This window comes from Babylonia areolata, chromosome 7 (genome assembly GCF_041734735.1).
Source record: "Babylonia areolata isolate BAREFJ2019XMU chromosome 7, ASM4173473v1, whole genome shotgun sequence".
NCBI classification, from domain to species: domain Eukaryota; kingdom Metazoa; phylum Mollusca; class Gastropoda; order Neogastropoda; family Buccinidae; genus Babylonia; species Babylonia areolata.
The window spans coordinates 31,593,449-31,605,948 of record NC_134882.1 but is presented as its reverse complement, the minus strand read 5'-3'; the positions used below and the strand labels follow the sequence as shown (position 1 = coordinate 31,605,948).

The following is a 12,500-nucleotide window of genomic DNA, read 5'->3' as shown; positions in this document are numbered from 1 at the left end:
TGTTCTGGGCATGAAAAGATTATTTTGCAGTAATCCTCCATACTCCAGTAGGAGTGAAAGGATAATTAAAACTTGAAACTTTAAACTTGACATAAATCAAGTGGGTTATTATACCTCTCATGCCCTTGAGGTCCCTTTAATTAAAAAAACAGGAAAGCACAACCACACAACACACAACGTTGTTAACTCTCTCCATACGAACGGCGAAAGAGACGACGTTAACAGCGTCTCACCCCAATTACCATCATCAAAATATTGCAAGCGGAAGGCTCTTATACTGAAGAGGTGAATGCTGACAAAGAATACCACAATTCTGACGACGGAAGCTAAAGGTTGGGTCATTCAGACACCCACTGGACATCCGAGGGGTGTGTGTAGAGGAGAAGAGAGGACTGGCCGTACTGAGTGAGTTAACAGAGGCAGAAGTGCAGTGTTCAACACAAACCAGAGTCGAGAGAAATCACCCTGTCATGTCTGTCTGGTTGTGTGTGACTGCAGGGAGAACCAACCAGATAGTACTGAACGAACTGAATTACCTGCTGGTACTTCTAGAAGGAACCTTTCACACTTTAGCTTTTAATGTCACGGAGAAGAAGTAGGGTGTGGGGTGTGGGGAGGGGGTTTGGGGGTGCGTGCGCTTATTTGAGTGTCTATATATTGTCCACAATCAAATGGATCAATGGCAATTGACGTAGCTAATTCAAAAGCACTACACAAATTTCTGTACCCCCAACCCTCCTAATCTTTAGTTGTTGTTGGGTTTTTTTTCTTTTGTTTTTTTGGTTAACAATTTTTTAAATATAGTTTTTTTTTTTATCCATCTTAGTTCTGTTATGGTTCTTTCAATAAAAAGAAAAAAGAAGTTTATTTCACCCTTTTCCTTTTCTTCGGAGATCCACGGATTTGTCAACGTGTCCTACACACATCGCAGAGAATGGAATGCATTGTAAATCTACAGAACCAAATCCTTTTCCTGAAAAATAATGAGGGGTAGGAAGCGTGGGACTCTCTCTGTCTGTCTGTCTGTTTCTCAGTCTGTCTGTCTGTCTGTCTGTCTCTCTCTCTATATATATATCCATATATATATAATACTTAAAAGAGTTAGCTGTCAAACTGACACTCAGACTGACATAATTCAGTAAAATGTGAAAACAGAACAGGAAAGTGGAATATCGCCAATGATTCTAGTTCTCATCGAAAATCAATAATAATAATAATGACAATAAACAGTGCAAGAGAGTTGGTTGTTTTTTCGTTTTCGAGTTTTAACAATACTTGAACATATTTGTCCTTACAAGTCAACCCTTCTCTCTCGCTATCTCTGTTTCCGCTTTCCTTCCTCTATCCACTTTCGTTTTTGTTTTTTTTAGAGGGGGCTTGAATTACTCTAAAAATAAGTTTGCGCAAATAGCCGTGTGTGTGTGTGTGTGTGTGTGTGTGTGTGTGTGTGTGTGTGTGCTTGAAGGAATGTATGCTATTTTCCCCTTCGCAGTGACTCAGGAGGGGAAGTTAAATGGCTGAAAATGGCAATCGTGGCAGCTGGCTTCAAGTCTGCTGTTTGTGAAGGATGAGGGTTAGCAAAACGAAAAAAAAACCACAACAACAACAACAATCAAAAGTAAAACACACACACACACACACACACACCAAAAGATGTAATTGATGACTTTTCTTCCAATATTTCATTAGCCACTGAAAAGATTTTGAATGATTACTCATTGCTTAGAATGTTTTCAGAAATTTTAAACTCCAGTCCAGTTGGTATCCTCCTTTAATGTATTACAATTAATTAATGTTGTTATTTATATTTACATTGTTGTAGGTTAATACTTGTTGATATGCATATACATATTCTCTCCCCCCCCCCCCCTCCCCCTCACCATGACATCTCATTCAATACACACCACAATCTCTTTAGACTTTTTCTTATAATAATCTACCTTCCCTCTGATACATAACATGAACACTTTTTTTACACTAATATTCACATGCACTCCCTTTCCTTTATCCACTACTTGACTCCTTTCCGTCTAAAAAACACTTATAGTGAATAGACGTTAAACTGAAGATAAACACACACACACACACACACACACACACACACACACACACACACACACACACACACACACACACACACACACACTCACTCACTCACTCACTCGCGCGAGCGACCAACAGTGTTGTTCAGAATATTTGAGCAACACTCCTAAAAATCGCATCCGTGAAGTGGACAACTCGTGACTGTGTAATACCAGTCGTCCAGTTTGAGTTCATCGTACACTCAACTCTGCGCCAAGGACCAAGGACCTGGAAAAAAAAAAAAAAAATCTCTGATTGGGCTCGAACCTGCGTCCTCCCAGTTTTTCAATCCGCGACGCTTAACCACTTCGCCACGGCGGTCGGTGCTCCCATCAATTCTTCCTCACTGACTGAAATTCGATTCACTTCTGTCTGTTCGCCATTATTTCTTCTTTTTTTTTTTTTTTTTTTAAATAGCTGTGGTCGTTATCGTTTGACATTTTTGTCACAATGGAACCCACCTCTTTTATCTTCTCCTTGTCTTTGTATTTGACTTTATTGTTGTTGTTGTTCAGCAAACGAACACAAACACACAAAAAAGCAAAAGAAAAAAAGTGATGCTGACAAAAAACCCCCAAAAAAACCCAAAATACCAAGATCCCCAAATTGACTGCTTCAACAGATCATAACATAGCAGACCTTTCAGTGCAAACCGTTGCAGTATCAGTTCTCAGTTTTAACAAAAGTTGCTTCCAAACTGTTCATACATAATAATAATAATCGAGACGGTAATCTTGATCCTAGGACTAAGATCATATAGTCATTGGGATGAAATGATAAACCGAGGTCTCATGTGCAGCATGTACTTAGCCCACGTAAAAGAACCCACAGCAGCAAAAGGGTGACAAAATTATGTAGAAAATTCCACTTCGATAGGAAAAACAAATAAAACTGCACGCAGGAAAAAAAAAGAAAACAAGAGAGGCTAGGCCTTCAAGACTCACTTGTGATAAATTAAGTCCCCTAGCATTAATTACAGAGTAATTTCCCTTCTTTACTATCTGCACCAAAACGTTTGCAAAATAAATAAAAATTCCATGCTTAGCAAAAGAAGTTCCTGTTTGAACAAAAAATGATAATAATGACTCCTCTTGTTGTTGTGTCAGAATAAGAGGTCAAAGTGCCAAGTTTAGAGAATACAAAAAATATAAATATAACAGTAAATGCAGTTTGCATATAATTAGGTTTATTTTTTTTATTTTTTTGTGCCCATCCCAGAGGTGCAATATTGTTTTAAACAAGATGACTGGAAAGAATTTTTCCTATTTTTATGCCAAATTTGGTGTCAACTGACAAAGTATTTGCAGAGAAAATGTCAATGTTAAAGTTTACCACGGACACACAGACACAGAGACACACGGACACACACACACACACACACACAGACAACCGAACACCAGGTTAAAACATAGACTCACTTTGTTTACACAAGTGAGTCAAAAAGGTGGCGCTGTAGTGTAGCGACGCGCTCTCCCTGGGGAGAGCAGCGCGAATTTCACACAGAGGAATCTGTTGTGATAAAAAAGAAATACAAATACAAATACAAAATACAAACAGAAATATGTGAGTCATATGAGTTGCATTTATCTTTTTTTTTTCTTTATCAGATTCTGTGAAAAGGGTTTTGTTTCGTTTAATTTCATTTTATTTTTTAAGAGTATTTTTTTTGCATGATTTCTTTAAACGATTGTCAAAGATGAAAAAGGATCGGTAATATATATATATATATATATATATATATATATATATATATGTATGTATATATATATATATATATATATATATATATATATATATGATAGTCACTCGTGTTCGACTGTGACCATCAGAACAGCAGGGGAGGTTACTGCTGTCCCGACTATCTGGGCCAGAATTTGACTATAGTGAAGAGTGCTTTGCCCAACTTAACATCCCCACTCTCTCGGCCAAGAGGGTTTTAGGACAGTCGGTGTTGGGATAGTCCCCAAATGTCAACCCCCCCCCCCCCCCCCACACACACACACACCTCCCCACCCCCACCCCCACCCCCAAGGCTGCAGCACTAAGTATTGACTGGCAGTATTGTGTCATCAGTTCTGACGGCTGCTTGGCCTTCTCTTGGCGATTCTTCCCTAAAAATAAGCGCAACTGAAAACAATATTCTTGGAATGGTTTCAACAGAACATGAAACTGAGTCTGGGTATAATAACAACCCCTCCCCCCCCTCTCTCTCTCTCTCTCACACACACACACACACACACACACACACACACGCGCGCGCGCGCGCGCGTATATAATGTGCCAATGTCCTCTATTCTAACCTTTCCAGTTAGGGGAACTGGAACAAATTGAATGTAAACACACACTCACAAACGCATGTCTGTTGGCGCAGGTACACACACACACACACACACACACACACACACACACACACACACACACACACACACACACACACACACACACACACACACACACACACACACACACACACACACGCTCGCTCTCTCTCTCACCCACTCTCTCTCTCACACACACACACAGAGAAGAGTGCCTGGCACTGATTTTAGGCCAGGACCTGCACAATTAGACACTGGAATGCTCACCCCTACAACGCCTGCTAGGATCTCTATCAGTGTGCCGTCTGTCACAGCACGCAACACATGTGCCGTCTCTCTCCCGTGTCGGTCTGCCTCGTAAATAACACACGCACGCACGCACACACACACACACACACACACACACACACACACACACACACACGTATGCACGCACTCATACACACACACACGCAAAACACACACACACATGCACACAAGCATGCACGCGCGCACACACACAGACACACACACACAAAACAAACTCACATACACACATGCATGCACATGCACACGCACGTACGCGCACACACACACACACACGCGCGCGCGCCACACACACACACATATGCATGCACACACACATACACACACACGCGCACGCACGCACACACACACACACGTGCACGCGCACACACATATGCATGCACACACGCATACACGCACACACGCGCACGCACACACACACACACACACACATACGCGCGCGCATACGCGCGCGCGCGCGTACACACACGTACACACAAAGCGCGAACAGATATATTGACACACAAACACACAGGGACACATGGAGACAAACTTAGACAGACAGACAGACACAAATTGGAAAAGATAAAAAGTTACTGAGAGAGAGGAGAAGCGGGGGGGTGGAGGTGTGTGTGTGTGTGGGGGGTGGGGGGGTGGGGGGGGGTGCGGTGGTGGGGGGTGAGGGAGACGGGGATTGAGAGGAGTTGGTGTTGTAGGGAGGATGGGGTGAGGGGTGAGGGGTGGATAACAAAGGTACTGGTAGTAATGGTGAAGTGTACAGGGCTAGGCCTTTATATTTGTATTTGTATCTGTATTTGCATTTCTTTTTATCACAACAGATTTCTCTGTGTGAAATTCGGGCTGCTCTCCCCAGAGAGAGCGCGTCGCTACGCTACAGCGCCACCGTTTTTTGTATTTTTTTCCTGCGTGCAATTTTATTTGTTTTTTCCTGTCGAAGTGGATTTTTCTTCAAAATTTTGCCAGGAACAACCCTTTTGTTGCCGTGTGTTCTTTTACGTGCGCTAAGTGCATGCTACACACGGGACCTCGTCTCATCCGAATGAATAGCGCCCAGACCACCACTCAAGGTCTAGTGGAGGGGGAGAAAATATCGGCGGCTGAACCGTGATTCGAACCAGCGCGCTCAGATTCTCTCGCTTCCTATGTGGACGCGTTACCTCTAGGCCATCACTCCACACACACACACACACACACACACACACACAACGTAGATGGGTGTTCACAGACACGTCTCTACGGGGTATCCAAGAGTTCTTCTCGGTGTTGCAAGACATCGTAGAGAGAGACAGAAACAGAGACAGAGACAGAGACAGACAAACAGGCAAACAGATAGACACGTGAGCGCATGTGCCCCTTCCTCCACCACACCCCCCACACCCCCACAGACAAACACACCTGCTCACACACACACATACGCGCACGCACGCACGCACGCACCCACCCACACTAGCCTGACACCCTCTCCCAAGCTCACATACACCCCCCCGGACTTAGCAAGAAGTCTCCCTTCCTCTCTCCTCAATTCTCTCACTTTTGTTGTTGTTGGTGTCTTTCCTCCTGTGTCTCTATCCGTCCTTCTGTCTCTCGCTCGCTCACTCTCTCCTCCCCCCCCTCTCTCTCTCTGTGTTTCTCCCTTCGTCTATCCATTCTTCTTTTCTGTCATTCCCCACTATGTCTTTGTCTCTGTCCGCTTCTCTTGCTCGCCCACTCTCTCTCTCTCTCTCTCTCTCCACCCCCCTTTCTCTCTTCGTCCTTCTATCTCTCATCCCCCTTCACTCTGTCTCTCTTTCACTCTCTATGTTGTCATTCACTGTCCGTCTGTGTGTCTCTCACTCGCTCTCTCTCTCTCTCTCCCTCTCTTTCTCTCTTCGTCCTTCTATCTCTCATCCTCCCTCACTCTGTCCCTCTTTCACTTCTTTCTGTTGTCATTCACTGTCCGTCTGTCTGTCTCTCTCTCCCTCTCTCTAGTGACAGTGATAGATTTGCACAGTTTAGACTTTTTAAAGCATCGCATGTGATTCAGCCATACATTGAGTTAGGACTGAACAGATATATAAAATGTGCTACTGACAAAATTTAGATTTGGTATTTCTAATATTGCTTCTCATAGTTTTCAGGTATAGCATTTTAAATGAACCTATGTATACATGCCGTTTATGCAGTCTGGGTAAAGAAAATGAATTACATTTTTTTTTTGTTGTTATGTTGCCCTGCTTTGTGTGACCTTAGACAAAAACTTATTCAACCGAAATATTACAGAGATCCGTCTAATTTTAGGTTCAATTTACTCATGTCTTCATGACAGGAGTGTACTCTGTATAACTTAGCCATATCTCGCATTAACTCACTCAGTACGGCCAGTCCTCTCTTCTCCTCTACACAGACCCCTCGGATGTCCAGTGGGTGTCTGAATGACCCAAACTTTAGCTTCCGTCGTCAGAATTGTGGTATTCTTTGTCAACATTCACCTCTTCAGTATAAGAGCCTTCCGCTTGCAATATTTTGATGATGGTAACTGGGGTGAAACGCTGTTAACGTCGTCTCTTTCGCCGTTCGTATGGAGAGAGTTAAAGCATTGAAGAGATTACGTACAGTTATCTCGTGAATGTTGTTGAATATTTGTGTTAACTATTTTGGGTTGATATTGTGTTAACAATTTTTGGTTGATCTGAATTGTCTATTTACTGTGTCATGTCATTTTCTCATCATCATTTATCAATGAATCCCCCTTCAGTAAGGGGCTCTGGCCTTATCTGAATAAAGCATTCGTTCGTTCGTTCGTTCGTTCTCTTTCTTGTTCGCTTTTGTGTGTGTGTGTGTGTGTGTGTGTGTGCGCGCGCGCGCTTGCTTGCTTGCTTAGAGTTGACTTCATCAAGATTTTGCGCCTTATAAATATTATTGTTAATAGCAGTAGTATTTTTATATATTTATCTATTCTTTTTTAATTTTTTTTATATTTTATTTTTTTAAAAATTTATTTGTTTATTTATTTTTCAATTTTTGTTATTTTATTTTATTTTATTTTTTCATTAAAAAAAAAAAAATTTCTTCGTCTTTTTTTTTCTCGAGGCCTGACTAAGCGCGTTGGGTTACGCTGCTGGTCAGGCATCTGCTTGGCAGATGTGGTGTAGCGTATATGGATTTGACCGAACGCAGTGACGCCTCTTTGAGCTATTGATACTGATACTGATACACGTTCGTTCGCTCGCTCTCTCTCTCTTTCTCTCTCCGTCCTTCTATCTCTCCTCCTCCTCCACTCTGTCTCTCTGTCACTCTTTCTGTTGTCATTCACGGTCCCTGTCCGTCATGTGTCTCTCGCTGGCCCGCTCTCTCCATCCCTCTCTCTGTGTGTCTCTGTCTCTGTCTCTATCTCCCCTCACTCTCTCCGCCCCTCTCTCTGTGTCTGTCTCTCCTCTCTGTCTCTCTCTCTGTGTCTGTCTGTCTGTTTGTCTGTCTCTCTCTGTATCCGCCCCCATCTCTCTGTCTGTCTGTCTGTCTCTCCCCCCCTCTCTCATTCTCTCTCTCCGCCCCTCACTCTGTGTGTGTCTCTGTCTCTGTCTGTCTCTCTCCCCTCACTCTCTCCGCCCCTCTCTCTCTGTCTCTCTCTGTCTCTCTCTCTCTCTCTCCGCCCCTCTCTCTGTGTCTCTGTCTCTCTCTCTCTCCCCTCTCTCTCTCCGCCCCTCTGTCTCGGCCTCTGTCTCACTCTCTCTCTCCGCCCCAATGTCTCGGTCTCTGTCTCTGTCTTACTCTCTCTCTCTCCCCTCCCCCTCTCTCTCCCATCTCTCTCTCCGCCCCTCTGTCTCGATCTCTGTCTCTCTCTCTCCTCCTCTCTCTCTCCCCTCTCTCTCTCCGCCCCTCTGTCTCTCTCTCCCCTCCCCCTCTCTCTCCCCTCTCTCTCTCCGCCCCTCTGTCTCTCTCTCCCCTCCCCCTCTCTCTCCCCTCTCTCTCTCCGCCCCTCTGTCTCGATCTCTGTCTGTCTCTCTCTCTCCCCCCCCTCTCTCTCCCCCCTCTCTCTGTCTCTCCCCTCTCTCTGTCTCTCCCCTCCTCTCTCTCTCCCCTCTCTCTCTCCTCCCTCTGTCTCTCCCCTCTCTCTGTCTCTCCCCTCCTCTCTCTCTCCCCTCTCTCTCTCCGCCCCTCTGTCTCGATCTCTGTCTGTCTCTCTCTCTCCCCCCCTCTCTCTCCCCCCCTCTCTCTCTCCCCTCCCTCCGCTCTCTCCCATCTCTGTCTCTCTCTCTCTCCCCTCTCTCTCTCCGCCCCCATGTCTCTGTCTCTGTCTCACTCTCTCTCTCTCTCCCCTCTCTCTCCCCCCTCTCTCTCCCCTCTCTCTCCCCCCTCTCTCCCTCCTCTCTCTCTCTCCCCTCCCTCCTCTCTCTCCCATCTCTGTCTGTCTCTCTCTCCCCTCTCTCTCTCCGCCCCCATGTCTCTGTCTCTCTCTCTCTCTCCCCTCTCTCTCTCCCCCCCCTCTCTCTCCCCTCCCTCCTCTCTCTCCCATCTCTGTCTCTCTCTCTCCCCCCTCTCTATCTCCGCCCCTCAGTCTCGGTCTCTGTCTTTGTCTCACTCTCTCTCCCCTCTCCCTCCTCCCCCTCCTCTCTCTCTCTCTCTCTCTCTCCTCTCACCTCCTGTCTGTGTTTTATTCGTGGAACGGGTGCTGCAGGTGCCGTAGTGAAGGGTCAGACAAAGGTGTCGGTACGAACACATCATTGATTTAGTAGTAGCACAGGCAAAAAAAACTTCCGAGGGGGGCTTTGGGGGCGTTGGGATGGGGGGTGGGGTGGGGAGGGAGGGCAGGGGGAGGGGAGAAGAGGGGAGGGGGAGGGGTACGGAAGGGGGCGGAGGGGGTACACAGACAGGAAGAGAAGGAACTGAGAAGACGAAGAGGAAAGAAAAAAATAAAACAAACAAAAAACCCAACCCTGAACTCTCGGGAAGAAACGTTATATAGTGACAGGAAGGAAGAGAGAAGAGAGAGAGAGAGAGAGAGAGAGAGAGAGAGAGAGAGAGAGAGAGAGAGAGAGAGAAAGAGGGGCAAAGGGTGGATGGTGGTGGGGTGGGGGGGGGGTGGAAGAGAAGGAGCAAGGAGTGATGAAGGTAGAGAGAGAGAGGACTGGTTGGGTGAAAGAGAACGGGGGCGGGATGCGGGGGGCGAGGGGGTGGGGGGTGGGGCTGAGTGGGGAGGGGCGGGGAAGAAAGGGAGGGCGAGAGAATGAAACGAAAAGAAAAGAGAGGAAGTGACTGAGAGACGGAGAGAGAGAGGGGGGGAGAGAGAGGAAGAGACAGAGAGAGAGAGAGAGAGAGAGGAAGAGAGAGAGAGAAACAGATTAAGAAACACGTCTCTGTCTGTCTGTCTGTCTCTCCAAAATACATGTGCCTTTAAATTCAGTAAGTTGGTATCGTCCATAAGAGAGAGAGAGAGAGTGATGTTCGGAATTTGTCCATTTTCTCGTAAAATGCATTTAAATTCAGAGATATTGTATTGTCTTTATGATATGATTTAAACAACAGCTTCCTTTAACTTGACCGTTGATATGCGTGTATAAAATTTTGGTATGCCTGTGATGTGCTTGTATGTTTATGTACACCCCTTCATGAGGGGCTATGGACTGTAATGAATAAGGTATTCTCTCTCTCTCTCTCTCTCTCTCTCTCTCTCTCTTTCAACTGTAACTTAAATCATATAGTATCAATATGAATTTTCATGACAATAATCATATCAAGAACAAATATTAGACACTGTATTCTCGTAATTTTGGTTGTGTGTTTTGTATATGATTTCCCCTTCAGTTAGGGGCTTAGACCTAAATCTGAATAAACATTTCGTATCCGTATTCTCTCTCTCTCTCTCTCTCTCTCTCTCTCTCTCTCTGCACAGGGATAACTTAGTGCGATTCAGGCTGAGGGTAAGCGGACTGAAGAATTGTGAGCGATGGTACTCAAGCGAAACTTCTTCAAACGATTTGATTTGTCCATCATGTGGAAATGATCAAGAAAATGCATTTTTTTCAGTGGACTGCCTATGCAGACAAACGTAAAAACTGTAATGCAATAAACATACTTAAAGACAGTCCAAGCGATAACAATATTGTAAACCTGCTATCCAGCAACAGCGAAGTTGTAATTAAAAGTGTTGCAAAATTCATTGCAGAAGCAATGAATATGAGTAAAAAAAATCATTAACCAACTACCGATTTCAAAATGATCCGATAGACGACATTGGTGTGTGCGTGTGCGTGCGTGCGTGTGTGTGTGTATGTGTGTGTGTGTGTGTGCGTGTGTGTGTGTGTGTGCTCGTTCGTGTGTGTGTGTGTGTGTGTGTGTGTGTGTGTGTGTGTGTGTGTGTGTGTGATATCATTAGAATGGAATTTTGATTTCATGAAAACAATTGTCATTCCCCCTTGTCTAGAGGTCTTTAATGCTAAACGGACAATAAAATATGTCAGTGTCAGTGTCAGTGTCAGTGTCACTCTCTCTCTCTCTCTCTCTTCGAAGATGAAAACCATGTTTTGTTTGTCTGTTCAACTTAAGTAACTTTACGCAACGAGTTCTTTCCGGTTGAGTCCGAGACTCATAATTTACCTGCACTGATGGGAGCTGATGACGACGAGACCCGTGTCAAAGCTTTCTCGCTTTCTGTATGGAGTTTTTAAATTGCGCTCTGAGCGTACACGCTGAAGTTGGCTTTCCAATTTGCATCGCAGCATTCCATTCTGATACTCGTGTTGTTAGTGTGAATTGTCCTTTGCTACGCTTCATGACAATGTCTGTCTACTTGAAAATGATTTCTTTTTTCTTTTCTTTTTTTTAACGCTGAATGACCTATTCCCCAACTCCCCATTGAAATCAACCTTATGTGTTTCTTCAATAAAAATCATCATCATCATCATCATCATCTCTCTCTCTCTCTGTCTCTGTCTGTCTTAATTTGTTGGAATTTGTTGGTTTTTAACCAAAGGTTAATAAGGTTATTTCTGAGATAACACGAAAATGAAAGAGTATAAGGGACTCTACCCTGACTACAGATTACCTCTCTCCATACGAACGGCGAAAGAGACGACGTTAACAGCGTTTCACCCCAATTTCCATCATCAAAATATTGCAAGCGGAAGGCTCTTATACTGAAGAGGTGAATGTTGACAAAGAATACTACAATTCTGACGACGGAAGCTAAAGGTTGGGTCATTCAGACACCCACTGGACATCCGAGGGGTCTGTGTAGAGGAAAAAGAGAGGACTGGCCGTACTGAGTGAGTTAAAGTGATACTGTCTGCTAGCTATCTTCTCGTGTTTACCTTATACAGAATTGATTCACGTTGTGTAAGTGAAACTGATGTCATTTGGTGAGTTCTGTTTGCTGTCTATTGGTTTTGTATCTTTCGTTCATTGCTTGTTAACCCTAACCCCCCAAATCCCAATATATGTATACGGGCCCATGACCGAAATGCATTAGACATTCATTCATTCTCTCTCTGTCTCTGTCTCTGTCTCACCTACAGGGAAATTCTCACTTCTTAATTAATGTTCCTGATTAACCTGATATATCCATAGCTGCATTGTTTTGATCTTTTTTTTTGTCTTAAATGATATGATTATTGTCTGTTCACTTTCCCCTTCATGAGGGGCCTAGGCCTAAAATGAATAAACCATCTGAATCTGAATCTGAATCTGAATCTGAATCTCGGTCTCACCTGGACTGAAGACGATGAGGGAGGCGTTGGTGTCGGGCCTCTCCAGGTAGTCGCTGTCCACCGTGGCAGAGTCTTGGCGTGTGTAGCAGCGGACCTGGGACTGGTGGCTCAC

At 44.6% G+C, this 12,500-nt stretch overlaps 1 protein-coding gene across 1 annotated transcript in view; it reads right to left on the bottom strand.

The window, feature by feature from the left end:
• Positions 1-12,500, bottom strand: part of LOC143283963 (extracellular matrix protein 3-like) — a 290,875-nt gene that overhangs the window by 36,455 nt on the left and 241,920 nt on the right. The window contains 1 exon segment of the mRNA XM_076590437.1: positions 12,389-12,500. This exon segment is cut by the window's right edge and continues 86 nt beyond it. Coding sequence (XP_076446552.1) covers positions 12,389-12,500 — 112 coding nt within the window.